Source organism: Trematomus bernacchii, unplaced genomic scaffold (assembly GCF_902827165.1).
Source record: "Trematomus bernacchii unplaced genomic scaffold, fTreBer1.1, whole genome shotgun sequence".
In the NCBI taxonomy this organism is placed as follows: Eukaryota; Metazoa; Chordata; class Actinopteri; order Perciformes; family Nototheniidae; genus Trematomus; species Trematomus bernacchii.
This window is the reverse complement of record NW_022987720.1, coordinates 8,425,455-8,453,344: the sequence shown is the minus strand read 5'-3', so window position 1 is coordinate 8,453,344 and position 27,890 is coordinate 8,425,455. Positions and strand designations below refer to the sequence as shown.

Sequence of the window (27,890 nt, the reverse complement as noted above, 5' to 3'; positions counted from 1 at the left end):
CGAGATCTTTGAAGCCATTGGGACAACTTACCAAATTCTGGAGTCTTGCGTCAGAATCCCTCGCTGCCCGAATACCAGCACAAGCCCCAGAAAGCAACTCTGCCCATCTGGTCTTCCTTCTGCCTATCCTCCGGAGAGGCTCTGTCAATCCGTCTTGTCTGGGACAGTACCCAGGGGGAGTGGATACTGTCATGGTCTGGTTTTTGTGTTTCCTGTTTTATTTCTAAACATTATTCCCCTGCTTTATGTATGTTTTTACTTCCTGTCTTTGTGTTTTCCCATGTTTGATTGTCTGCCCCAGCCCATTTATGGTTGGTTAAACCTTAAATGTTACATTATAAAAATGTGATGAATTTGAATTACTTTCATTTAGTTCATACGATTGATACTGATATTTATTGTCGTGGATGGAGACACGCACACAACTTTAATAAGAGAAACATTTTTATTGTGTTCTGCTGTTTTTTTTATTATTACGATCATCCCAAAAAAGTATATTGAATTGTAACACAGTTTATATTGGTGATTAAATGGAGTTATACCTGTAAGCATTATCATTTGCTTGATGCAACTTGATGATTCAAATCAAACAATGGGAGCATGTATTGTTTTAAAAAAAACAGTTACATACATGGCAGAAAGGTTTCAGCAAAAGTTGTAAAGCACCACTAAACATTATATGACAACACTAATATGTGTGCAAACATGGCCCTCCGTGCTGCCAAGGTTATCAAAATGACCCACACCTTAACCAATAGGACCTGTCACATGACACATGTACATACAATTCCTTAAATGTGTGATTAAATATAATTTCATGGCAAACACAGTTCCATTAGTATATTTTAAAAGTTATTGGTATTTTCTTTCATGCCACTTGCTTCAGTTAGGGAATATTAAACCATTTTTTAGTAAGAGTTTCTAAAGTGTATTTAAATAAAATCCTAGCACAAATAAGACAAGAAACCTGTGATGATTTAAGCTAAATAACTACTTTTCTATGATTTTGATGATTTATATATGATGATTTCAAATGTAAACCTATCGTTTTGTTATTTGATATATTATATATTTTTCTGACTTTTCTATGTTTCATCCTAAAGTTATTGGTTCATTACACATTTTTTTTATTTAAAGTGGACCTATCATGCTATATTTGAATAATATAGTGTAGGAACATACCTATATAAGGCATATTTATGCATTTTAGCCATGCCTCATTTCGCTCAATTTGCACTTTTTTATCCCTGTTTTAGCAAGGGCTGATTCTGTGAGAACAGCACCATCTACAGGCCTGGCATATGTACTACAGCGTCTCCAGCGCTTTCGAACGGCAATGGCCCTGGCTGTCTCCTCCTGATTGGTGGAGTTGGCCCAATAGCCGTAGCGCCACTGTCCTGACGTCAGGACAGTGTTCAAATCTGGATCAGTTTTTATCAGATCCGTTGCAGCCCCTTTTTTAGAGATTTGGGTATGGAGGAAAATAGAGAGGGTTGTGTTTTCTGACACTTGGTGAGTTCCCTGGAACACCGGGGACACATATTCATGTATAAAAGACGTACAAAAGTGCATTTTGCATGATAGGTCCCCTTTAACTTCTTGAATCGCTCTCTGAATAAGAATGTGGTTGAACTACCAGCAAGCTTCTACAAAATGTAGTTACATTTTAGTTAAGTAACACATAGTTCACTATTCATATGAATTCAGATGCTGTACATACAATCATTTTCATAGTCTATATTTTGAATAGGCTGTAAATTCATGTCTGAAAACTTAACTGGTTCATTGCACCACTTAAAAAAAGAATAAAAAGTAGTATATTTAAAGAGCACCAACATTGAAGATCAATCATTTAAAGGTTCGAAATGGTGATAATAATATACGTTTAAAAAAATCTTTAAAGTCAGATTTAAGAGCATGCAATGGCAGATTATGCACACATCAACTACTTCTTATCATTATGTATATATCGCTGAAAACCATTCTGCATTCATGTATAACAAAAAAACCAAATCAGTTAAAAAATAGAGGGCAAAGTAAACACTGTCTATGATTACAGCCGCTCTTCTGTAGCGTCCTGGCTTTCTCTGGTCTTTGTTTTGTTCTTCAACTTCCTGTCGAGCTGCCTTCACCTTCATCAGTTTCAGCAGGTCACAACAATTGAGCCCATCCAGAGGAAGGGAACTTTTCTCAGGAATCTCTATTGCTCCAGCAGGCTCTGTGTGGAAGAGACAGTTCAACAGAATGAAAAAGAGCTTAGTTGAAAATTGCTAGACTATAAGATATTTATATAAAAATGTACAGTGAAATGTATTGCCAATTGTAGTGTTGTATAATTGTATTGTCTATTTAAGTCAATCTTCCTAATATAAAAATCTATTACACATTTGTATCAAGGTGCCTAACATCTGTCTATTTATGGGTGTGTTCTTATCTTAAAAATAGTTAGGTGGAACAAGTACTCAGATCGTGTAGTAAAGTCAGATAAAAAGTACCAGACTGTAGGTATATTCTGTATTAAGAATATATAGGCCTCTATAGGAAATGTTACTTCATAAAAAGTACAAAAGTATTGGCATCTAAATATACTTAAAGTACTAAATGTAAAAGTACTCATCATGCAGATTCAGAATACTTTTTGATTACAATGATTGAGTAGGTAGGTAGGTAGGTAGGTAGGTAGGTAGGTAGGTAGGTAGGTAGGTAGGTAGGTAGGTAGGTAGGTAGGTACGTCTCTATTTTGGAGAGACCTTACCTTTGTGATTGTCGTCTTTCACTAGGATATCCACTTGGGCGTCAGCAGGGCTTTGAGCCGTCATAGAGCCGCAACCATCGAGGTTGTATAGGTAGCCCACCAGCATGGCCTCCAGGACGCTTAACCCCACAATGGTGAAGATCGCAAGGCAGTAGCTGGCTATGAAAAGATCCAGCGACATTTTCTGGTCAGTGTGATGTTGTTGAAGTAAGTAATGAGCAGGGGCGGCGCCAAGAGGTTGGCTACTGAGGCACATCAGTGGGTGCACATGTGCTGTCAAGTTGTTGAAGATGTTTCTTCATTTGTAAGAGTTTTGGCACATTTGTGTTTTAATATTTGCATCGTTTCTGCAGTGCGTCTCTCCTAGTGGAAGTGTTTTGGGCCGTTGTAGTGCGTTTACACCTGTCGGCCACCGTGCATGAAGCCTAAAAACTTAAATTAAAAAATGAAACTTAACCCTTTGAGGCAAGTTCATCAAACCTTCTTCAGCTACAACAAGGCAGGCCAAAATGTGTTGAGAACCTAAATGATATGTGGGCCTGATCAAAATGACCTCAGACAAGATTTGGCATAGGATGATTTTTTACTTGGCAACTATCATGGTTTTTTCCATATTATGTACAGAATTGAATGCAGCTTACCAATCCATGGCAGCTTCTTTTCAGTGGAGGGCAAAATGTCCTTAAGAATCAGCAGCATGACGGAGATGGACAGGAGTAACGTCACTTTGAAGCCCAGCTTTTCACCTCTGGCCTCACTGATGAAGAAGGAGGCCAAATCCAGGATCAGAAAATAGAGCAGCGGAATGATTAAATTAATCACATAAAGCATCGGCTTCCTTGAGATTATGACCTGGGGGGAAAAAAAAAAACATATCATTTTAAATTATTGTCAAGCAAGGATTCTGAAATGGCTGTATAATATTAAAGAGCAATATTATGCAAATATTCCTAAAAAATAAATAAAGTTAAAATAAAACAAACCTTTTTTTAAATATACTTTTTAATTAGTACCAATATTTGCAACATGTACAAATACATAATGGAGACTTTAACTTTGCGTTTAACCTTTTAAACTCCAGTGAACTCTCTTTTAAGGACACCTAGACATCGGAACTGTGTCAACAACAACAGACTCAACAACTCAGTTTCTCTTTTTTGTTTGTAAAGTCTTCTTAATACTTGTATTTAAAAGAAAAATCCTTTGTACATCTGTATGCTTATCTGGGAAACTCCCAATAAAATGTTATAAGAAAAAAAATAATGACAATTTCATTACAAATATGTTCTTACCTTGTATGTTAGTTTCTGTTTCTTAAGAGTTGTTTTGAAATAATTAAATGAAACAATTTCCATTTTGACGAGTTCCCATTCTCCCTTTGTAACCATGAACTGCTCCGAGATGTAGGTAAGGGCTTCGTCAGTGTTGACTGTCCCCAGTTGTATAGCGTTGCCTGTGTGGAAAAGAAAGTGATAAACAAATAAATAATGATATCACATATGCTCCATTGCAGGAAAAATTGCTCAGTCTGCAGTTAATGAGGGACACTACAGGAAAAAGTAGGTGTTTATTTTCATGCTTTGGTCAAATTTGACACTTCGTGCTATAATGCTATATTCAAAATTAGAAAATACCCCTGTAGGTGTTTACTTTGCTAACATTGTCTAATTGTTACTTCATATTTAATGAATACATTTATAATTCAACAAAAGCTGGCATTTCATAATGCCTCAATTCAAACTTTTGTAAAACAAAAAACAATTGTCTCGTGTGTGTAATATAAGTAATCAACTGGGGAAGTTTCAAAGCAACATCCATAAGTTACATGGTTTTACCTTATTTACCTGTAACGTACGGTGGCCGGTGGCCAACAGGTGCAAATGCGCCACAATGCCCAAAACATTTAAATTAGGACAAACAAGCTGCAGCTTCTAAAATGATGCAAATATAGAAACACAAATGTGACAAACACATGCAAATGAAGAAACATCTTCACCATCTTGAAAACACATGCACACCATTTAGAAAAAAACTTGACGCTTGCAGAATTAACTAAAAGCGCTGCAGATTAAAAAAAAACTGCAAATAAAAAAAAAGCTGCAAGAAGCTCAAACACAAAAGAAACCAGGGGACACTAAACGTGATGCACACAGCTGGGAAGGGAGCGCTTGTTGACGTTCGGGGATTAAATTAATATATTATCAAGTTGTCGAACTGTCACTGTTGGCACTGTTTAAAAATTGTGAGTAAGTGTTTAGTCAGTATACACGAAATGAATAAGATAGCAGATCTGCCATAATATCTGAAGGAATCATGCGATCACATTGTTAAAATAAGACAATAAAACCTACATTTCAAGTAGGTTTCCAGTGACAAGTAAGAGTTGGCCAAGCATAATTTTTAGTGCCCTCGTTTTTTTTTTGAGCTTCTTGAAGCATTTATTATTTGCAGCGCCTTTAGTAAACGCTGTGCACATGTTTCATCAATTAAGTAAAGATGTTTATTTTTGCTTGTATTGTGGCAAACACATTTTTTAATACTTGCATCGTTTTCTCCTCATGGATGTGTTTTGGACCTTTGTACCACATTTTCAACTGTCAGCCACCGCAGTGATGGATGACTTGCAAAATGATTAAAATTGTACAATACATGTCTCTTAATGTTGTTTTCTCAAAGTGAGTTTTTTCTCATATTCCAGTTGTCTTTTTATCTATATTTTGACGGTTTTCAGAGAGGGCTTTGATTAATATAACATTTTATTCCTAAATAAATTGTGATTCTTTTTCTACGGCTGATGACAGTATTATCATAATGAATGCCAATTAGCACAAATATAATGACATACAGTGTAAGTCCTCATTTGCATATTCAAACATATCATTTCAGAAAACTTGCAATACAAAAAATATTTTCCCTAAAACAAGTAATGAACTGTATGGTATTCATGCTGGTATCTATTAGTTCAATGTTAGTCGTGTCTCCCCCTAGTATGGTGTAATTTACCATCTGAGGTCATGGATGAAAATGTGATGTTACACTCTTGCGTATCGAAGGGGAACATGATGAGATTCAGCTGACAGGTGGAGGTCAGCCGCTCTCGTGCGGTTCCCGTCACCGAACCGTTGGGATACAAATTGACGACTGAACTTCTGTGAATACTGCTAGTATCAGAGGCACTGAAAAAGTAAAGAAGGCATTATGCTCATTTTCAGGTTCATATTTGTATTTTGTGCTTCTACTGTGACATGTTTACATGCTTTAAAGTGTGTATCTGTAAGGAAAAGCTCTTTAAATCTTTTCTTTTTGGCTCTAGCATTTGGGAAATTTGGGACAAAAATAAAAGATAAAACTGCAGCTCTGTGATGGATGAGTACTCACTCCTCTAGGATTTCTACATCTGGCAACCACAGCGTCGATCGTGGAACAGTCAGCATATTAATCCTACAGAAGTCGTTTGGATTCCAAGTTAGGTATTCATTTGTCCAACGCTGGAACAATAAAAAGTCTGGGTTTAAAGACATATTGTGACACGGATTGATGAGTGTATGATTGAAAAAGCAATGACTTACAGTGCAAAATTCCTCTTATTCTAACCCACTTATTTCTCGGACTCACCAATGCTTTTCACGTCTCGTCTTCACAATCCAACTTTTTTTTTTTGGTGCCATATCAAGCTTCTGCTCTATTTCTTGAGTGTTAGCATCAAGCACAACACCTGCCTTTATTACATGTTTATGGGGTTTTTTGTTTGTTAAAAATAATAGATAAACAGTTAAACGTGAGAATCATCACCTGGGTAAGAGTTTGGTTTTTTACTCACAAAACATTATGAGAAAATATTAAAAAATGTAAGAATTGCATTAAATTAACACTAATGTTTGCAAATGCAATTTCATTCTGGCAGCTGAAATAAATATTATCATTGATGAGCCTCACCATTTCGACCCAGATGTGAGTGGTGACCGTCTGAGTCTTCTCATCCTGCAGACAATCAGTCATACTGTAGATTATGTTTTCAAATGTGTACAGATCAAATAGCATGTACAGTAAGCTTGAACCACGTTTCCTCACTTATATCCCTCCTTGCAGACAGTTCTGGGTTATTTTCCTACGTTTTGACCCATTTGTGTCTGAAATTATATTTTTTAAAAGGTTTAACAAAACTGATTTGCATTGTTAAAATGTATTTTGTAAATACTGGGATAAATACAATACTCCCAATCCTCTAGTTCAAACTATTTTGTCAATATAAATAAAAAAATGAAAATAATTTGTTTATGTAAATGTAGTAACAAATATTATAAAATAACCACGGCAGAAAAATAAAGAGGTCACTCAACTTGAGTGTAATTTCAAAAATGTCCCTCTGATCCACAGGTAAAAAAATAAAATACCTTATTAAAAAAATTAAAATAAAGTGTAATAAAAATGGGAAAAGGGCTAGTCAAAGGGTTATGTTACAATAGAGAAGGTAAAAAAAACAAACATCTATGGCCCAAAAATTGGTGGATTTGACTTGTTACAGATAACGTCTATATTGTCGTACTACTTTTATTAAACTAATAGATCTGAGTAATTCATCCACCTCTGACTACTTTTTTTAAATGTAATAATAACTTTAATATAATTGAAGTACTCAAATGAAAAAATACACTTGAGTGAATTAATATTCCACCACTGCATTAAACCAAAATTACCTGTAATAATTCATCCGCAAAGCATGGAGCAAAGATGTTTTTTGTGTTTGATTGAAATGACAAGACACTTACCACTTCTAAAATGCCATACAACAACATGTCCAGCTGAACGAGGGTGGGTGTAGTCCAGTCTTTCACGGGTCGCATGGTTGCTAGAAGATCATTAGTTGTCGTCAGGTTCAAATGTGTCAGAAGACCAACGTATGAGCAGTCTGAAGTCTTACTGCTGGAAACAGCTGCAGGATAGGAGACCAAAAACTCTCTTTTAGACAAAGAAATAATCTTTATTGTAACATTCAAATATTGTATTTAATAACTCACCAAATAAAGCTAGAAAAGCTAGAGTCCTCAGGGCAGACATGGCTGTTTGCCTTCTTCCCATCCTGAGGGCATGCATTTAAGCTTTTAAGGACTGTGTTGCGTGAAAAGCAGAACAAAACAACAGTTACGTAAGCCGAGAAGAGACTTCAATAGATGTAATTACAGAACATACATCAATTGTGCATTTATATTGTGGAGCTGCAGCTGAAGCTAAAAAGTAAACAAGAGATATCAGTGACATTGAGTTGTCCTGCCGTGAGGAATAAAAAAACAAAAACAGGCAAGAGAATAGAAGTCATGGAAGGTTTATATTAGAGAATTTAAAATTGACCTGCACAAAGAAAGAAGTGAACAGCAGCAAACCAGCGGCACATGGTAAATAATCTCCTTTGTTTGCAGAACGCAGAAAATATTTTTCGTATTGTGCATTTTTTTGTCTATTGTAATGTGCACTGTCCTCAATTCTGTATATTTATATTGTGTATTCAATACTCTAGAACTAGATATATATATTTCATTGTTGATATGTATTTATTTACAGTTACTATTCTATTGTATTTTACTGATAATTCTAGTGGAAAGCCTTGTCTACATGCTGCTGATTAAAAAGAATACCAAACTGGGATCAATAAAGTATATCTAATATAATATAATCTTCCGAAAAAACCTAACATAGTCATCATTTTCAAACTTCATCTTACGTGAATAAAAATAAAAAATAAAAAGATTTTTTTTTAGATTGAAAAAGGACTAAAAATGGACCTTGTGGTGAAATTGTTTTACTGCCTGCAGAATTAAAGCTCCCATGTCATGCTTTTCCGGTTATTACCCGTCCCCTTGTGTGTTATGAAGGTTTTTATGCATGTAAACGGTGTGCAGAGTCAAAACCCTCAAAGTACACCCTGTAGCGAGTAAAACTCTAACACAGAAAATACCTCCCCAAAACGCCTCGTTGGAGATACGTCACTGCCCATTTGAGTCTTCCATTTAGTTCCGGGTACCGCCTGATGTCATGCGGTACCCGGAACGAAATGGACCAATCCCGAAGAGCTATGGCCACACCAGCAGCGGCGTGTTCCTCCTCCAGAGGTTCGAAGAACCGGCATTTCACAGACGAAAGCTTCCAAAACATTGCCCAGTTTGAGGCCGGATATGCACAGCTTGTTTGGACCGTTTGGAGCAGGGGAAGATCTGGGTATACAACCTGTAAGTTTGCATTGTTATTTGTGTATTTATCAAACAAGACTGTTTAAATGTGTAAACTGTGTTGGACTGCTAAGCCATTGACACAGTGCTAACTGTGCTAACTAAGTTGCTAGAGTTTCCATATATCAACTCTAATATCAGCAGATGGCCTTGCATACATGTATCTCATAGCAGGAGAATGTCTGCATTCACACACAAAATACCTATTGACAGTATACTCCGGGTGATTTGCCGGTCAGTCGCGAAACGTAATTACATTATAGCTGGCGTAGCGATCTAACACACGGAGCTAGAGCTAGTTTTGGTCAGAAAAACATTTTTGTGATGCTACGTTGCTAGCGTTTAAATATATCAACTACAATGTCAGCAGATGGCCTTACATGTTTGTCATGGCAGGAGAATGTCTGCAGTCACACACACGGAATACTCATACAGTATACTGTACTGTGATTTACCGTACATTGTGACCGTACATATACTGCATGTAGCTAACGAGGCTAGCTGTATGCTAGCGCAAAACAATGTATTCATGCAAGTTACATTGTATGACCGAACGTAGCAGAATACCCGTATACGATTGCAATTATAAACACGTTATTGCTAGCCTAATATGAACCACTAGCTTTTGTTCATAGTAGTTTTATTACACTGCATTATAGTTGCCTTTCCTCCAAGCTAACGTTCATATCGTGTTAGCTACCAAGGTAAACAAAGCTAGGTTAGCATATTAGCAGGCAAGCTGTTCATTACACAACTACTACTAACGAGTCTAAAACAACTAAGTTTCTCTAATATTTTGTGATTTGCATTTGATTTCGTCCAGCCAGATCCTGGCGGACAATCCATGACGGGGAAGGGATTCTACTACTACTGAGGGTGCTAAAAGGCACCGCACCGACTGTGCGCAGGCAAGATGCGAGGAGGAGGAATGGATGATATACCGTGTATATATATGTATATTTATGTTCATTTTGTACATTTCTAAAAATAAAGTTTAATGGAAATACTTAGTAGGCCTATCCTTTCTTCCCTGAATTCATATATAGCAAACCATGATTTGATTTCTCATCAAACAGTAGTAGTTTATAACGGGTAAAAATAACTTACTCTTTGTTATGAGAGTAGCTCGTAATCCACAACGGAAAGACAAGGAGACATACACGAGTTTACAAAACCACGGCACATTTATTGTGGTAAATGCAGAGACAGGTGGTTGAGAGGATCGCAGAGTTAGTCTTCCTGCAGCCGCTTTGGAGAGAGACTGTGTCCGGAGGTGTCCGTGATCGTGCTGATTAGCCTCTTCAGCTCCACCCCATCGTAAGACAAAGGCCCTGGGGCCGTCACACTCTTCTATAACAACAGTTAAAAATATATATGTATATAAAATATACCGCTGTACCGACGCCATGATAAGACTGATGTTACGCTGAGAGCAGCCGGGAAAAGCACTGACATGGGCGCAGCCTCTCTGGTGGTTGACTAATCAGAACGAGTGGCCGAGCTGACCAATCGGAGCACACTAGGCTCACAGGGAGGGGGGGGCAAGAGCTCCAACGAGTCGTTTAGTGGAGAAAGTGAATACTGCTGAATACACATGCTTGACAGAGATGCTGTATGCGAAACCAATGTGAGTTTGGAAAATTGCACAGTATAAATCTATTTTAGTATACCTCAACAATGTAATTATGATCAGTGGAAATGGCCATGACATGGGCCCTTTAAACTAAATGTTTTATTTCCGCTTGAGCAAAGTTGACTTTTAATCTTGTTCTATAGGTAACTACACATCTGAGTTGACCAATATGACATGTGGGGTTCCTCAAGGCTCCATCCTGGGGCCTATTCTCTTTAACATCTACATGCTACCACTGGCTCAGATAATGACGAAAAATAAAACAAGTTACCATAGCTATGCAGACGACACACACATTTACATAACCATATTATCAGGAGAAAATGCACTGAACAAATCAATGACTGGATGTGTCAGAACTTTCTTAAATTAAACATAGATACAACTGAGGTCATTGTTTCTGGAAACAAGGAGGAACAATTAAAAGTCAGCGCTGAGCTTGAGTCTGCGTCTGCAATGTTTTAAACAACAGAAAAAGCCAGAAATCTAGGTGTAGTCATGGACTCTGACCTGAATTTCAATAGTCACATTAAAACAATTACTAAGTCACCCTACTATCACATTAAGACAAATATAGGACTAAAGGACTAATGTCACAGCAGGATTTAGATAAACTTGTCCATGCTTTTATCTTCAGTAGACTCGACTACTGTAATGGTGTCTTCACAGGTCTCACTAAAACATCTATTAGTGTGGGTGAGGAACTCACTCTGGAGGGAACTTTGGGATTTAGCCTTTGCAGACCATTTACATGCAAAACAAACCCTGTATAAGACACTACAGGAAAGGGTAAACACAAAAAAAAACATAATGGAGCCCCTTTATGAATGCAGAATATTGAACAAAAACAATATTTCTGTTCGCAAAACTTTCCTACAACAACAACCATCCTCAGACTTTAGTAGCAGCCTGTTTGTTTTTGTTATTGCCAGTGTATTATCTTGTTTACTGTATGTGACTGGATTTGGTAAACACAAGTGACGAGACTTTGTTAAACGACATAAAATACTTCAGTAAATAACCCACTCATGAATGGCTGAAGCTTCTATGTGTCATTAAAAACATCGGTTGCTAACAAGTGACTAAACAAATTGCTAAACGCCATCACGAGTCCTCCTTTAGCTTAGCGGTGGTGACGTGAAGTCATGTGAATGTGGTGTAGTTTGTTTATAGCCTAACGTTAGCGTTGCATTTATGCTGATTTGCCAAAGTGGTGTTAATATGTAGATTTTCCTGCTGAACAAAAAGTGTAAGTATCATAAACCTGTGTTGGCCACAAAGTTTATTTTCTGCAATATTCCGAAAACCAAAGGGGAAATCCCATTGCTATGTAATGGAAATTATGATTATCAGACCATTTAATGCTATGATGTTATTTAACATATAAATAATACAATTCTGTCAGCCTTACATGTCAAGAGACAGTAGATCTCAGCACTCAGGAAGGTGTGACCACACAGTGGGGGATCAGTGATCTGGTCATGGGTCTCTTGTACTCTGATAGAGTCATGGCTCAGTTATCTCATGACTAAGCATGTATTCATTGTAACTGTAGAAAAGCTCTCTCTTCAGTTTGAGTAGTTGCACTCGGCTGTGGAGACATTGCTCTTCATGTTGTTTGCCTCTTTTGCAAAAGATTAAAGTACCAGAAAGACATCTCTTTGACTAGTTAATATAAGAATTTTCACCACATTTGTCGAGGGAGCCCTTGCAATGCTAATTTCCGGGTCGGTCTACAAAAAAACGTCATCCCTAAAGTTCTCTTTAACAAAAGTGAAAACCCGAAAGAATGTGTAACAAAAATTCAACTTTGGCACCACATGGAGGTATTTTCGGAATAGGACAGAGAATCTGAAATGACTAGCCAGACACAAAAATAACACTTTCAAGCTTTATATTTTCGTCAGTAAAAATCAACCATTGAATTCATTTTCCTTGCATGTCCAGCTAATGCAGATGAATTTGTGTGTGTTGCTCTATTTTACAGTGATGTTAAAGAGCAGTGATATCTCAGGGGAACACGTCAGTGGGCAGCTCGAAGTCTTTGAAGGTGTAGAAGGAGATGTCTCCGCAGTCCACCACAGCAAACACCACCAGGACGTCTCCACTCTGGAAGGCCAGCTGCTTGATGGCTCGCAGGTCGGGCACAGGGCCGTCGAAGCTGAGACACAACAATGAGAGACTCAAATGATTTTGTTAAAGACACAGGCCGACGTACTATATCCAAATACAGCTGTGTGCTGTCAGCGCCCTTCTCTTATTCTCTTTCGATAAATGATGATTTAGATACTCAGTTGGTAAAGATCACAGTCTCCTAGTATAATTGATACATTGCAAACAACAAACATCTGATTTAAAATAGCAAAAGTACAGCTAGTTAATGTTAGCAGTAAGCTGTTAGCAGTCATTATTACACAACTTAGTTGAATGCTTGATCTGATTGATTACAAATAAACTATTAATTTTATATTTATGTAGAGCAGGGGTTTTCAAAGTGTGGGAAGGTGAGCCTCCCCTCAGAGAACATAAGAACAGCCGCGCCCCCCCTCCCAATTATTATTGCTATTATTATTATTTAGTGGGAATGCTGATACAGCATTCCAACTATATGTTATGCTACGGACAAAATTCTTATTATTATTCCATCCAATTATTTTGGCCCTCTTCTCCTCCCACATTCAACATCGCAGAAACTCCGTTCAAACATCAAAACGTTCAGCTCGGTCGGGAATCGCAGGCTATTACTTTTATCATTCATAACTTTCATAATTCCAGAGATACATCCCATAATTCATCCAATTTTTAACATGGAAGTCAATGGAGACATTCTTCAGACTTCAACAAATCTTCATGCGACTTCAACTGCTAACTGTTCATTCATACTTTCACTCAGAAACCTCATTCCAACTTTAAAATGTTACACATCTTTCTGACATTATTCGTGTAACACAACTTTTAAATCTGATTCTTACTTTTAGAGATATTAAACATTGTTCAAACCTTGTTAAAGAGGTTTTCTTCAGATTTTAACATTAACTAGAGTGCGTGATGTCACAGCTAGAGTGTGGGAATTCTTGAAATGTGCCTTCATATTATTTTTTTTAAACTGCCATAATTCCCAAACCCTACATTCTTGAGACATAATTTTTCATGACAAACGTAGGAAAACATCTCGTAGCTTGAAAAATGACAAATAATTAAGCAAAAATAATTAAACAAAATGCCTCTTGAGGGCATGAAGTGACAAAAACGTTCAACATGTCTCCATTAAAGCCCATTGTAATTTCAGGCAGATATTTCCTCACAGCAGCAGCCGCACACCTTTAGTTAAACTGCCAAAAAAGTACACAAAATTGAAATTTCACAGATATCTGTTATCGTTCTTCCACAAAACGTTCACATGTAAGAGGTTTATCTCACCTGTGTAATGGAACACGATGATGTCATCACTCCAACTGACAGCAGTCAGTTCTAACTGTTCATTCACATGTAAGAGGTTCATCTCTCATTCAGAACAATGCAAACCTTTGATCTCTACAGAGCTCGTTAGCTCAACTATAAACACCTGTGTAATGGAACACGATGATGTCATCACTCCAACTGACAGCAGTCAGTTCTAACTGTTCATTTCATACACACTGTGGGTGTTTCTCAATCGCGAGTACGCTTGCTTGGTAGCACATGTCTCTTGCTTCAGAAGCGAGGCAAGAATACTTCCTGCCATTCGGAAAACAAAGAGTGGAACAGGCTAGCAAGTGTGCAGGTGTGCGTCATATGAGAAGCCCCGCCTTACATCTTCCGCCACAGATTTGGGGAAATTGGTCCGTGCGCAAAGCATTGTGGAGATTTTAAGACCGCGGAGTCTACTCATGTGCAGCCTCGATATTTCTCCAAACGGAGTACGCCGGGCTCGGTAGATTTCCAAGTATGCTGGAGATTGGAACAGTACTTCGGCGGCACTCGATGACGTAGTATGCTTGAAATAGTGGCTCTGAAGCAGCTTTACTCGCGATTGAGAAACACCCACTCTCTCTCTCTCTACCACACACAGACACACACACACACTCTCTCTCTCTCTCTCTCTCTCTCTCTCTCACACACAATGTTCCAAACGGCCCAAAACTTCACAGGTTTGGTAACGATGCAGCCATCAACGCATCTAACCGTATTATGGGGTGTCATCAAATGCCGTTGCCATGGCGACAGACCACTCGCCATGAAGCACGATGTCGCTGTAAGTCCAATGGACAAGGTCCGATCGTCCCTCAAACTTCGCTTGTATATCACCGGTCCAGCCCTCAACAGCTCTACGTCAATTATGGGGTTTCTTCAAATGCCGTTGCCATGGTAACACAATGCTCGCCATGAAACACGGTTTTCTCATAACTTCAGTGAAAATGCTCCAAACGGCCCAAAACTTCACAGGTTTGGTAACGATGCAGCCATCAACTCATCTAACCGTATTATGGGTTGTCATCAAATGCCGTTGGCATGGCGACAGATCATTCGCCATCAAGTTAGTTCAAAAGTTTGCAGTTCAAATATTCTGCTGCTTTTCCAAGCCTTTTTACTTTCTTTTCTTCTCTCATCACACATTCAAGCCCCCAGTGTTCATGTATCATTTCAATCTAAATTCTTCACTTTCTTCTTACACATTACATTTCAGCATAGCAGTTTAGCGTCAGATTTTCAGCATAAAGCATTCCCACTAGCAATTTCTTCAGGAATCCTCTAGTTATTATTATTATTGTTGCTATAATGCAGGAGTATTCAATTGCATTTCAAAGAGGTCCAGTAAGAGAAAATGTCATTAAATGCTCTGTTTTCGCTGTCTACCTTCTGAAATTACTCCGACTGTTTCTCTCCTCTTGTCTCGTCTCTGTGTGTGTTTGAATCTATCGTGCTGACTCACTGACTGCACCGATTTGATTGGCTGAGTAGCGTCACCTCCTTAAAACATTAAACAATAACTTTTTTAAACCTTTGTATCTTTATGTTTTAAACATATTGTATAAAACTCCCCCACTACTTGGACTATTCCTTGCACCCCTCTAGAATAAGCCCGAATGGTCTCAACCATATTGCATCAGTAACGTGCACTTGTTAGAACAAGATCGCAAGGACACTGGTAGCGATCGGACAATTGAGTGTTGTTCAGTTTGTGTGTTGTGGAACATGCGTGTCCGTGCATGAAAATATACCACACACCCAATTACAATTGCATGTTCAACTCACTACCCTGGAAGTTCATAAAGTTGTTAAAGTTGGAACAGCCTGTGGACAGCCGTTCTTCCTTGCATGTCAGTCGCCGACACCTTCTTACAGAGGACAGGCAAATCTAGCTGCAGCACGACCCGTATATTTTCGCACGGTGTTCTCAACACATATTTTCTTTTAACATTTTTAACATTTTCAACATCGTGGATATATATATGCTTATATGCTCCCGGCAACACTCTGAACGTCAACTTTGCCTCCTTATTACACTCACCCCTACTTTAGTGGGAACAATGAGTCTGCGTCTTTGATGCTCACAGGAATAAACGCAGATCATCCTCTGGCTGCAGCCTTGACCGGTACTTGCCTTTGATCAAAGTCAATGCGGAAAACCCCCACTCACACAGGTAGGTGGAGGTGAAGGGAATGAGCACTTTTACAGCCTTTTTGGCGAGGTGGGGGAACTCGGTCTCCACAGACAGCCAAAAGTGGGCAAGTGTCACTTTATTCATCTTTTTCTCGTTCTTTTTTTCTCCCCTGAAGCTCTCTGGCGCCCCCCAGGGGAGGCGCGCCTCACACTTTGAAAACCGCTGATGTTGAGCACTAAACTTTGGATTCATGAATCATGAATAAACACTAATGGGAACAGCAGAAGAAGCCGTTGGTACTCAGTGAAACAGAAGCAGGAAGCAATGTGATCATTTAAAAAATCTATAAAATCATCAAGGCATTTGTTTATTTAGTAATTCATTAATGAAAAAATAATACCTGGCAGAGTATTAACGATAGGTATTAACGATAGGTTACGTATTGTAACCCTAGTTCTATAAGCACAGGCGGAGCCCTCTACCTAGGGGCCCTGTCTTTCCTATGCTGCTCGCTGAAGAGGGTGTAGGATGACAGTCAGGAGGCGTAGCCGCCTTATATACTGTGGGCCTGCGCACGCATTCAGGTAGGCTCGCCCCGATTGGCCGGCTACGTTTATACAACTTCAGTGTGTGAACGCTCGCGTATCATTGTTGAGAGTAGTACCCATAGAGTCTAGTAGAGGGCTCCGCCTCAGCTTATAGAACTAGGGTTACAATACGTTACCTATCGTTTTGTAAAATAGATATCAGAAAGGTAATATGACCTGCTACACTTCCTAACAAAAAACAATATGCAATTGAAATAAAGTATGTTTATTGGACTTTTTGTCCCGTTTTTTTCTAACCGTGGTATTGAACATGGAGAATTGTAGGAGGAGGTAGGAGGTGGAAATCACTGTTATTGGTGTCGATGTCAGGTATTGTGACTGAGCTTTAGGACACAAAAGGGCCTATATCTTCAGCCCTATACAACTTATTTAATTTGAGTCACAGGTCTGTTGTTTCCCGTCAGCCCATCTTGTGTAAACACGAGCAGTTGTTGTGATTGCTTACCTGCACACACACATCCGTGTGTAAGGTTTCCCCGGGTTGCTCTTCTTGAAGTCAGCCACCGTGTCAGGCTGATAAACATTGAAACTAATCCTCCACTCGTCTGATGCTTGTAACCTGAGCGGACAAACACAAAGTCATCGCCTGAATGATGCCCTCTTCATCACAGAACAATACACAAACATCATTTTTCAAGAGCACTACAAGGCCAGTGACAAACGCAGGAGCCGCAGCATCTCGCTCCTTTGTCTCTCTGTCTTTATGTGTTTGTAAACCATTATTTGTGATAGCATAGAGAGGAGTTGAAGGTACATCAAGTCCAGTCTTTATCTTTCTCAGGTGAATGTGTTCTGACCCCAATGAACAATAAAGTCACTAATTGAATGCCAATCTGCACTAAATGTTTGCTCCATGAGTACACACAGCAGGTAGCTCATTAGGGTTTACTTACTAAGGGTTTCTGCATTTTAAATACCACATAGAACGGAACTCAACAACTTTTTTGATCAAGTGTTATATAAATAACATTTGATTTGATTTGATGAATTATTTATCAAGTGCAAGATTTTTTAGGGGATGTAAATTAATAATAATAGCTTGGATTTATTTCATGAGACTCAAGATCGCTTTACAGAGAAGAACAGGAGTAGAAACAAACATAACAAAAACAAAAGGCAGTCAGACAAACAGTCAGACAGACAAAACAACTAGGGATGCTCCGACCGATCGGTGCTCTCTAAAAATGCTGATCGCGAGAGCCGATCGCATGACGTAAAATGATGACGTAAAATACATGACACTTTTCTCTGTGCGCGGCAAAACAAGCTCGCCAAAATGGCTTCACCGATCTGGCAGTATTTTAAGGTGTCCGAAAATGACAATAAAATAGCGGTATGCAACGTGTGTGAAGCAGAAATCCTGCAGCTCCACCCGCTGTGACGGACCGGTGAGCGGAGCGAAACACACACTAAGAGTTAGACCTAACACACTTAGCTATTTTATCTACCTCTGGAACTAGCTAAACTAGTTATAAATATGTTTATTCTTCACTGTCGGGTCACTCATTACTGGATCAGTGAGCTGCATGAGATACTGACGGGCTGTCAGGAGAGAGAGAGAGGGGGAGAGGGGGAGAGAGGAAAAGAGAGCGCTTCCGCTAATTTCTCCCGTGTTATTATCCAAAGTTAATGTAAACTTGAATAATGTACTTCATTTGAATGTAATAATTATGTTGGTTGTTGTTTGTGGAAGCACCAGTGAATGAGCCCCATTAACTGAGTTTTAAACATCACTTTAAATGGAAGATCCCCATAGGCCCCGCCCACTCGATCGGATCGGCGATCGGTATCGGCCGATACTGATTCCGGCGATCGGCCCCAAAATTGGCGATCGGAGCATCCCTAAAAACAACAAATAGATTAGGGGCCGAAGGCCTTGGCAAACAGATGGGACTTGAGGGCCCTTTTGAAGGCGTCAAGCGTGGGGATGTTGCGGATCTCCGCAGGGAGAGCGTTCCAGAGGGTGGGACTGGCCATCGGGACGAATCCCGATGGGCCGGTACTGAAGTGGGCCGGTCGGACGATGTGGGGCGGTCGGATAAGTCACTAGCACCCCCCCGTTGGCAATTTACTAGCGGTATTTACTAGCGGTATTTACTAGCGGTATTTACGAGCGGTATTTACGAGCGGTATTTACGAGCGGTATTTACGAGCGGTATTTACGAGCGGTATTTACTAGCGGTATTTACTAGCGGTATTTACTAGCGGTATTTACTAGCGGTACCGAAGTGGGCCGGTCGAGAGTCCCGGGCTGATTTTTTGTCCCAGTCCGCCCCTGGGGCTGCCACACTGAAGGCTCTGTCCCCGAAGGTTTGCAGGTTGGTGCAGGGGGTGGTAAGCAGGCCAGAGTCTGAAGACCCCAGGTAAGTATAAGTACTGGGGGGCATGGGCATGGAGGGACTTGTAGGTGAGGAGGAGGACTTTGTAAGTTATGCAGGACTTGACCGGCAGCCAGTGGAGGTGGATGAGGGTGGGGGTGATGTGCTGCCACGGCTTTGTATGTGTGAGTACCCGAGCAGCACATTTTTGTCAGTAAGTCTCAGCTGAATGTAAATATAATTCCTAGTTTACATAAAAGAGCCGGCCAGCTAACCAATCAGAGCAGACTGGGCTCTGGTTTCAGACAGAGGGTGAAAAGAGGTGCTGCAGCACAAGCAGTATGAGAAAAACAAAGACCTTTTTGAACATTAAAGCATGGAGACATGTCACAGTAGACACAAAATACTAATATGAACCTGAAGATAAGCATCATTTGTCTTCTTTGAGTAATTTAGTTTTTATTATGGCAGGGCTGTTTTCCAGTTTATTCGCTCCTCATTAGATAAGGAAAATAATTGTCACTATCAGTGTGATAACAGGAAAGAGAAACAATGCCTACCTGGACGCTCCCTCAAGCAAATGTGTAGATTTAATCACACTGATTTTATCTAGCAGCTCCCCTGAAAGAGAAAATAAAACAAAGTTTACATCAAGAATTCAAGGTAATATGGGATGAGTATTCGACATACAAATGATCAATTTGTGGGTTTCTTTCGGAATTCATTTATAGACTAGATCCATGTGATCTCACCAGTGGGGATTGGTTGTCTCGGGTCATGTAAAGGAGTGACCTCCCCGTCCCACAGGTGTGTCGCTCGGCCTTTACTCCTCCTCCCCTGCCGCCTCTCCATCAGCTGCCGATACTCCGCCCAGTTACTGCAGCGCCTGACCTAAAGGAACATATTGATTTTCCAAATGAAGATTCCAACTCAATTTGTGTTGAACAGTTGCATTTCGGAAATCATGTTACATAGAGGTTCATACAGATTAAAGAGGCCGTATTATGCTTTTCCCCTTCCTGTAGTGTTATATAGGTTTTTGTGCATGTAAATGGTCTGGTAAAGGCTGAAATCCCAAAGTTTCTCTCCCCCCCACTTTTCTTCAACAGCATAGAGACATCACTATGTAACATGTAACATGTGCTTTCATTGGCTTAATTTCATTTAATTTAAGACTTTTGACAATCCATGGGAACGCTGTCTAACTACAAACCTCTCTGTCCTTGTCCGAGCGATGCCTTCGCTTCTCCTCTTCTCTCATCTGCTCCTTCGAGGACATCTTGACATCCCGCAGGTTGATCCTGGTCCTCCAGGGGTCGACGTCACAGACCCCCACTGCCAGAGCCCCAGGGAGCAGAGAGGGGTCAGGTGATACCAGGCAGCTGGAGAGGCGCTCCCTGCTGGAGCCCAGGTCAGGGAAGGAGATGGAGCTGAAGTCCCAGCGTGAGGCAGCAGAGGCGGGCTGGTGATCAGATCGCTCCCCGACATCATCCTCCATCCACCAGGTCCTGACCCCGCCCTCGTTTCCTGGACTTGCAGTGGCGGTCTGGGTGCTTGAAGTCTCTGGAGAAATAGTCAGGTGGGACTCTGGACGTTTTTTATCCTCCTGACCTTCTTGGCCGCATGTATCCTCCTCCATTCTGTCAGCTGTGGATTCTTCTTGTGCTTCAGTGTGACTGCAGCATTAAAAAAAATATGCCATAGCTTTGTTAAAATTGGAATTAACGATATTACTATTAAAGCACACTTAGACCCTAGCCACACGGAGACGGTAACGAAAACGAACCGAATTCGATATCAAAAAAGTCTTCCGTCCACACGCAATCGGCACCAGAAACGTGTCCGTCCACACGAGACCGCTCGACCAGCTGGAGACACTGTAGTACTTATGTCGGGCCTGTAAGTGGCGCTGTACTTCCGCCACAAAAAACACCAAAAGCAGCGAATAAGCCTTTCTGTTTATTCTCCGCGGTGGATTTAGCAGCAGAGGTGGGGAGAGGCAGGGGCCAGGGCTCTGGCTCTTTTTCTCCCTCCCCGAGGCAAGCGTGTGCTCCTGCTGTAAATCTCCCCGGTAGTCCACCAGCAGATGAAAAACACCCACCTCTCCGCCTCTTCCAAGGGACGAGGGAACCATGCGGCAGAGTTTCCGTTAGAATTTTTTTCCGCCGGTCAACATGTCCGTTAAAGTTTAAATCTTCCGGACAAAATTATAAAAGTGCCGGTCAAAAAAAGGCACCAATGAAAACAAATAATTATAATTCAAACTTTGTTCTATTGGTATTCTGTTTAAACTGACTTTTTTCAATATCACAAAAACAATGTTATGACATTATTACATGGCTTGGTTGAATGCTCGATTCTGGTTGGTCAATTTGGACATTCAAGAGGTTGATCATTTTCGCTAACAGTCTGTTGCTATCAAGAATAGACTGTTGCTAAGGAGGATCAAGGGACTATGTGTAGTCATATCAATCTGCACAATAGCGCAAGATTAGAGAAGGAAAGAGGTTAAAAGACAAAACGCTAAATTACAACAAATTGCTAGTTGAATTAAAGAAATTAATTTCAAATTATTTGGTAGAATACATCAAACGTTGAATTAAACACAAAAGAGACTAGAGTTATAGTTATATTTTTAAGTGCAGTTTTCCTCCCTGGGTGCAATATCCCAAGTTCAGTGATGATAAAAAAAACGATAAATATTGTGAAGCGATACCTGGATGTTGCGGTGGGGCTGGCGCTGCGCTTTCTCTTCAGCTGTTTCCCTGCTCTGTCACGTGACTGAGGAAGGTTCAGCTGCTTCGCATAGGACGATGTCTCAGAACTGTAACACACACACACACACACACACACACACACACACACACACACACACACACACACACACACACACACACACACACACACACACACACACACACACACACACACACACACACACACACACACACACACACACACACACACACACACACACACACACACACACACACACACACACACACACACACACACACACACACACACACACACACACACACACACACCACACACACACACACACACACACACACACACACACAACACACACACACACACACACACACACACACACACCACACACACACACACACACACACACACACTACACAACACACACACACAACACACCACACACAGACAATAGAGTAATTGAAGACTGTTTTAATAAGCCGATTTCCTTTGTTTTTGATCTGTTTTGATCTTGTGTTTTCTGTGATATTTCCTGTTTTGATCTAATTGTGTAACTTTGTTCTTGTTGTGCAAGTACTTTTACATTTGTTTGCCACTCGACATTTCTGAACATTAAGGCAAACTCAGTATACTTTTTCAAACTAGAATACATAACAAATAAATGTTCTGGTGTTCTGAAAATTTTAAATATGGGTTTATATAATGATTTCCTATTTTTTTGTCGGCACAAACGTGACTGACCAACCAACCAATTATCTTATTTTTCAAAGCCTGACTTTATTTATATTTGTATTGTTATTATATGCACAGGCAATACAAATGGAAGTGAAAGCAACGAGAATAATGCAGTAGATTGGTACATTTTAAAAGTCAGGAATAATCCTTTTAAATCAAATTAGTTAGAATATCTTGTACCAAAGACATTGTCGCTTACAACAATTGTCAGAGCCAGTTCAATTAATATTGTCACCTATTCGTGACTTGTGTATTCAAGGGGCTATAAAAGACTACAATACCCACGGCACCAGCATTTAAGATACAGATATCGGAACCTGTGTGGAAGATGCCGTTGAAACACAGTTTAAAGCGTTACACTTCGTACAACATTATATAGTTTGTTTATCTTTCATTTTTTGCCTGTTTTGTTGGCAACTGTCTTAAAGGCCTATTTTTATTGTGGAATGTGTGACGGAATTATTTTATTTTGATTAACCGCAAGTCTGTTTGAAATGCATCTAAGAAGTAGGAAAGAAGCCGCAACAGCAGTTAAAAAAAAGGATATAACAAACTTTATACAACCAGAGATGGAAAGGTAAAAGGTAATACATGAAATAAAATAGCTTGTAGCAGTTTGGCTTCACGTAGTGGGATACATGTTACTGTAAAAAATATTTAAAGTTATTTCAATTCAATATCTTAACAAATTTGGTTTGCAAAGGATTGACAAAGGGCATACATTTTCCCCTTCCTGTGTCAATGAGGATTCAGTTACCTGGGATGGAACCTGTGCACCAAATAGCCAAGCCTCTTCAAATGCCCAAACACCTAAGAGATATAAAAAAAAAAACACTTTGTTAGACGCAGTTCAGGCCTCCTTCAGAATATCTGTCGGGATGTTTTCTCTTACCTGATATTCCTGGAGCCTCACTGTGCTTGAGGACAGAAACTTCTCATACCCGTCCTGAATGGACAGTGGCAGCTCCTGGTAGAACACCTGCACATTCCCCTGTTCACACAGTCACTCAGAGTAATCAGTTATCCATATTTTACAGATCACAATAGGGTGGGGCGATTGGAGAAATATAACTGCCACTCACACACTCCATCAGGTAGAGAGCCTCTTCAGGGAAGAGAAACTGCTTGCCGCCAGCAGAAAATCCCATCGTCTGCCAAAACTTCCCCTATGTAAAAAACAAGTGTTTTCAGACTCAGTCAAAATAAAATGTAACGGGGTGTGAGTATATTGTATGTACACTGAGGAATACTCACAGCTGGAGACTGAAGCTCCACGATCTTCTCACTTGGAATCCATGTGGCCTTCACTAGGTTTCCCCTAAATTTAAAACAATTATTTTCAATGCAGCATCTGAAGCTCAACCCACATACTTTACAATTTTGGCAAAGTATATAGTAAAATATTTTAAAAAGAAAGTGATTTTCTAGCCACCAGGGATGACCTCATTTATAACCTGGAAGTTAAAATGCCCCTTGTTGCCAAGTCAAAACGCAATAGGATTTGTTTCATTGGATTTTGAGTTGATGCAGAAAATAAGCTCAATTGAAGAGCACTTCCAATCATTTTCAAGGCAAAAATGCAATTGCCAAAATTAAACCTGGGCTATACAATGTCTATGCCTGCTTGCATGAATTCAACAGCAACAACTGGTAGTTTATTTTAACATTACTTGTATTTTTCTTTGCCAGTAGGAGGAAATAAGCAGATTGCAAACATCACACTGGACAAATAGAGAGCTTCTCTCTTCTAGTATGTCTACCAAGAGAAACTACATTAGTTACTTTTTATAGAGCTGAAACCACAATCAAATTTTATTATTTTGTGTTTGATATGTTTTTCACAATCAATGACAGCAGATTTTGTCGGTGTTACTCCTGGTTTGTTGGACGGATGCCATGCCTACTCACAGTTTCTCCACTCGCTCCTCGGATATGAGGCTCCAGTGCTCATTGAGACTCTGCTCAAGCCGCTGTCTTTGCTCGTCTGAGTCATCAGGGAAGAAGTCTTTCTGTCCTCTCACCGGGATCTTGTGGCTCCTGGACCGGGCTGCAAACAGTTGAGATGGACTGGAATTAAAAAAAAAAAAACACGTTCACGTTCTGGCATTTTGATTTGTCTATCAATAGATAAAGGCAAGAGAAAAGAAGCAATACAATCCATTAAAAGTGATGTGTCAGACTTATATGGGTTATTATCACAATGCTGCATTTATTTAGAATCACTGGGTCACATGTCATGGAAGATATGGTCATGTATGTCATGTGATTTTCAAAAAATAAACCTCAGAATGCTCTTAACAATATTCATATATCATAAAAAGAAAATACGAAATATATATGGTTTATATGATGTTTCGCCACCTCTACACTAATGTATCGCTTCACGGGTTTTTAAAAGTCACGTCAACTAAGGTTTCCCTGGAACCACTAACTAGCTAACTGAGAGTTAAAATAACCGTATGACCATGTGAACGGGGCAACTCTTAAGCCCCTACAATAAACTATGACAAAACAATTTTTGACTAAATATTACGAAAGTTATTACTCAACCGCCAACAAATTCACTACTATTTCGCATGACCGATAATAACATACCTTAGTACTTCATTGTAAAACTTTAAGTCAGTGTCTGTCTTGTTTTGGTCGGCCATGTTTACCAGTAACAGCCCGCTGCTAGTGATGGTCCCCTGGTCCTAACGCCCGTTAAATTCAGTAATCGAAAGAAATCACACATACGTTTGGGGAAATAAAGAGGACCAGTGATGCCAGAATAAGGCTCCACGTTTTGCTTGAGTAAAAGTAGTAATATAAAATGCAAATGCAAAACTAAAAGTACTTATGCAGAATAATATATATCATATCACTGGATTATAATAGTGATGCATTCATGTTTTCAAAAGTCAAAAGTTCAGCATTTGCTTTCAGAATGTGGTAAAGTAGAACTGGAAAGAAAATGCTTGTTCGACACAAAATTCCTGCAGTTCTGGCATTCACTGTTCATGTTAATTGTACAGTTAATCAGTTGCCATAGCCGCTTTCACACCAAGTACTTTGCCGTACTCAGTGCCCCGGCATTTATTACCCCAGGGCACTTAGTACAGATCGCGTTCACACCGGTGTCAGTACCATATGTGTTCGCCCTACCATATGTGTTCGGGGTCCGTCGCTTACCAATGACGTCACCCATTGTGATTGGCTGTACGGAATCGTAGTAATCAGCAGCGAACCGCTTCAACACGTGTATTTCAGTGTATTCACGGCATTCATTTTGTTATTCTACAGTATTATTGTTTTATAGTTATTTGATAATGTAACCCAATTTGTGTTCTTTGAAATTGAAAAGGATATCGCATTGTGTTTGTTACATTCGTTGCAGTTGTATAGGCTATGTGTTAAGTGTAATTTGGCATGTCCTATTTATGGACATGCTTTTATTTTGAAGGAGAGTTAGCGCAGTTGACAGGAAGTTGTTGTTGCTTTGGAAACAACGTGACAGAGATTAACGGAGAAAAGTAATATCTACATATAAAGACGGAGAAAGTAAACGATAACGTTTATGGTTAAGTGTTAGCACCCCCCGAAGAGGCACAAGCTCTTACGTTGATATTGGAGATTTCAATAAATTCAATTTGAAAAAAAAACGGGGAAAAAAAAACAAAAACGAATATCTGAATAACGAAATTGAAACCCGAATAGTACTCCAACGAACGAATATTCGGATATTTTGGTACAGTAGGGCTGTACCCGAATAATATAATAAAGTTATAGTAAATAATAACAAATTCCAGTGTTAGAATTCCATAATTCCATATTCATAAATAAAATGATATGCAAATAACATTTTCTTGGCTGTGGACTTGTACTCTACATAATTATGTTGAGCTCATGGTAATCTAATTCAATAAACAATAACTGCAATGAACAGATAGCATTTTCTGACTCGTAAAATGATTGGATATGGTGTAATTTGGCAAATGATTCTGTGTTGAAAAATGTATATCTTTAAAAACTGCGTTGGTGTATTAGGGCGGGCCATACTAATTTTTCTTGTAAATCGATCGAGAGGGGTGTTCAAATAACGTATTTTGGTGTGTAGAACACAAATCTATTTAGATGCTTTTATTTTGAAGTTGTTGCTATGGAAACAACATGACGGAGAAAAAAGTAATATCTTCTACATATAATAACGGACAAAGTAAAGAATGAAGTGTATGTTTAAATGTTAGCACCCCCCGAAGAGACTCAAGCTCTTACGTTGAGTCTGGAGTTTCAATACATTCGGAATTTGACCGTGTAAAATGTCCTCTTGGGTTACCGTACAGCCAATGCGTGACGTCATTGGTAAGCGTAACGGACCCCGAACACATCTGGTAGGCCGAACACATATGGTACCTACACCGGAATAAATTCCCTGAGGGAAGATTACGCAAATGAGCCGCTGACGTCACTTCGTCTTCTTCTGCTTTGGGTTTACTGGCAGGCCGCAAACAACTTCACGGCGTATACTGCCACGGTTAGTGCTAGATCGTATACCTCCTGGGTTTTAGGCGGAAGTGACGTAATCTGCCACCGAGGACAAGAGACGACGCTGGCTGCTGCCGTCTTCACACAAATAAACCCCTTAAAACCTGTATGATTTAGTTTTCACATGTTTATTGAAATGAATTCGTCCATCTCTTTATATTATAGTATTAAATGTATTATTTTCGGTTGTGTATTTGTGTTTTGAAGGTTTTTTTTGGATGTTGCGATTTAATTTCTCCAAGAGAGACAAAAAATCACTAAAAGATCTGGTGGATATCTGACCAGTATTTCATCATGGAAGTTAAATCACAATCATTTCATTATCCTGTGGAGGATAATGTTGTTTTGTGACAGTTGCTCAATTTTAGAACAAACAAAATAACATACTTAATAAATAGCTAAATGTATATATATATATATATATATATATATATATATATATATATATATATATATATATATACACAAGAAGTAAAAGTGTGAATTTCAAGATAAGAAAAATATAATAAAATGATTAATGTAATTATAGGAAATAAAATCAAAAATTGGCAATGCAAAATAAAATAACCATATGTATATAAACATATAAAACAAACAAGAAATGAAAGCAGAAATGTTAAATATGATTTTAAATAACAATATTTATGTTGAAATAAGAAGTGAAAGTAAAAGAGGGCAATACAACAAAGATATAATAAAATACAATTAAAAGATGTACATTAACATAGGAAGTAAGAATACAAATGTGCAATACAAGATAAATACTTAATAAATA

At 39.2% G+C, this 27,890-nt stretch overlaps 2 protein-coding genes across 2 annotated transcripts; both read right to left on the bottom strand.

Moving 5' to 3' along the window:
• Positions 1–1,526: 1,526 nt before the first annotated feature.
• LOC117492285 (5-hydroxytryptamine receptor 3A-like) lies at positions 1,527–8,191 on the bottom strand. The gene is made up of 9 exons (XM_034142446.1): positions 7,774–8,191; positions 7,525–7,688; positions 6,692–6,736; positions 6,134–6,243; positions 5,759–5,931; positions 4,048–4,208; positions 3,397–3,607; positions 2,756–2,914; positions 1,527–2,218 (listed from the first exon to the last, which is right to left on the bottom strand). The coding sequence occupies exons 1-9, from the start codon at positions 7,847–7,849 to the stop codon at positions 1,959–1,961; spliced, it is 1,359 nt and encodes a 452-aa protein (XP_033998337.1). The 5' UTR covers positions 7,850–8,191; the 3' UTR covers positions 1,527–1,958.
• A 4,298-nt stretch (positions 8,192–12,489) lies between these two features.
• Positions 12,490–25,275, bottom strand: tsen54 (TSEN54 tRNA splicing endonuclease subunit). The gene is made up of 12 exons (XM_034144314.1): positions 25,187–25,275; positions 24,500–24,658; positions 23,846–23,909; positions 23,674–23,757; positions 23,484–23,582; positions 23,349–23,401; positions 21,840–21,947; positions 20,337–20,799; positions 19,876–20,014; positions 19,684–19,744; positions 17,251–17,364; positions 12,490–12,773 (listed from the first exon to the last, which is right to left on the bottom strand). Exons 1-12 carry the CDS (start codon positions 25,240–25,242, stop codon positions 12,623–12,625), a joined length of 1,551 nt encoding a protein of 516 aa, XP_034000205.1. The 5' UTR covers positions 25,243–25,275; the 3' UTR covers positions 12,490–12,622.
• Between the last annotated feature and the right edge of the window lie 2,615 nt (positions 25,276–27,890).

Excerpts from the sequence above, each read along its gene's own strand:
- LOC117492285 (XM_034142446.1), bottom strand. The coding sequence starts at position 7,849 with ATGCATGCCCTCAGGATGGGAAGAAGGCAAACAGCCATGTCTGCCCTG. Across the intron at positions 2,915-3,396 it reads AAAGAAGCTGCCATGGATTG|CCAGCTACTGCCTTGCGATC; the intron begins GTAAGCTGCATT and ends ATCTTTTCATAG. Across the intron at positions 2,219-2,755 it reads GAAAGACGACAATCACAAAG|AGCCTGCTGGAGCAATAGAG; the intron begins GTAAGGTCTCTC and ends TCTTCCACACAG.
- tsen54 (XM_034144314.1), bottom strand. The coding sequence starts at position 25,242 with ATGGCCGACCAAAACAAGACAGACACTGACTTAAAGTTTTACAATGAA. Across the intron at positions 23,402-23,483 it reads TGAGGCTCCAGGAATATCAG|GTGTTTGGGCATTTGAAGAG; the intron begins GTAAGAGAAAAC and ends TATATCTCTTAG. Across the intron at positions 20,800-21,839 it reads AGCCCCACCGCAACATCCAG|TCACACTGAAGCACAAGAAG; the intron begins GTATCGCTTCAC and ends TTAATGCTGCAG.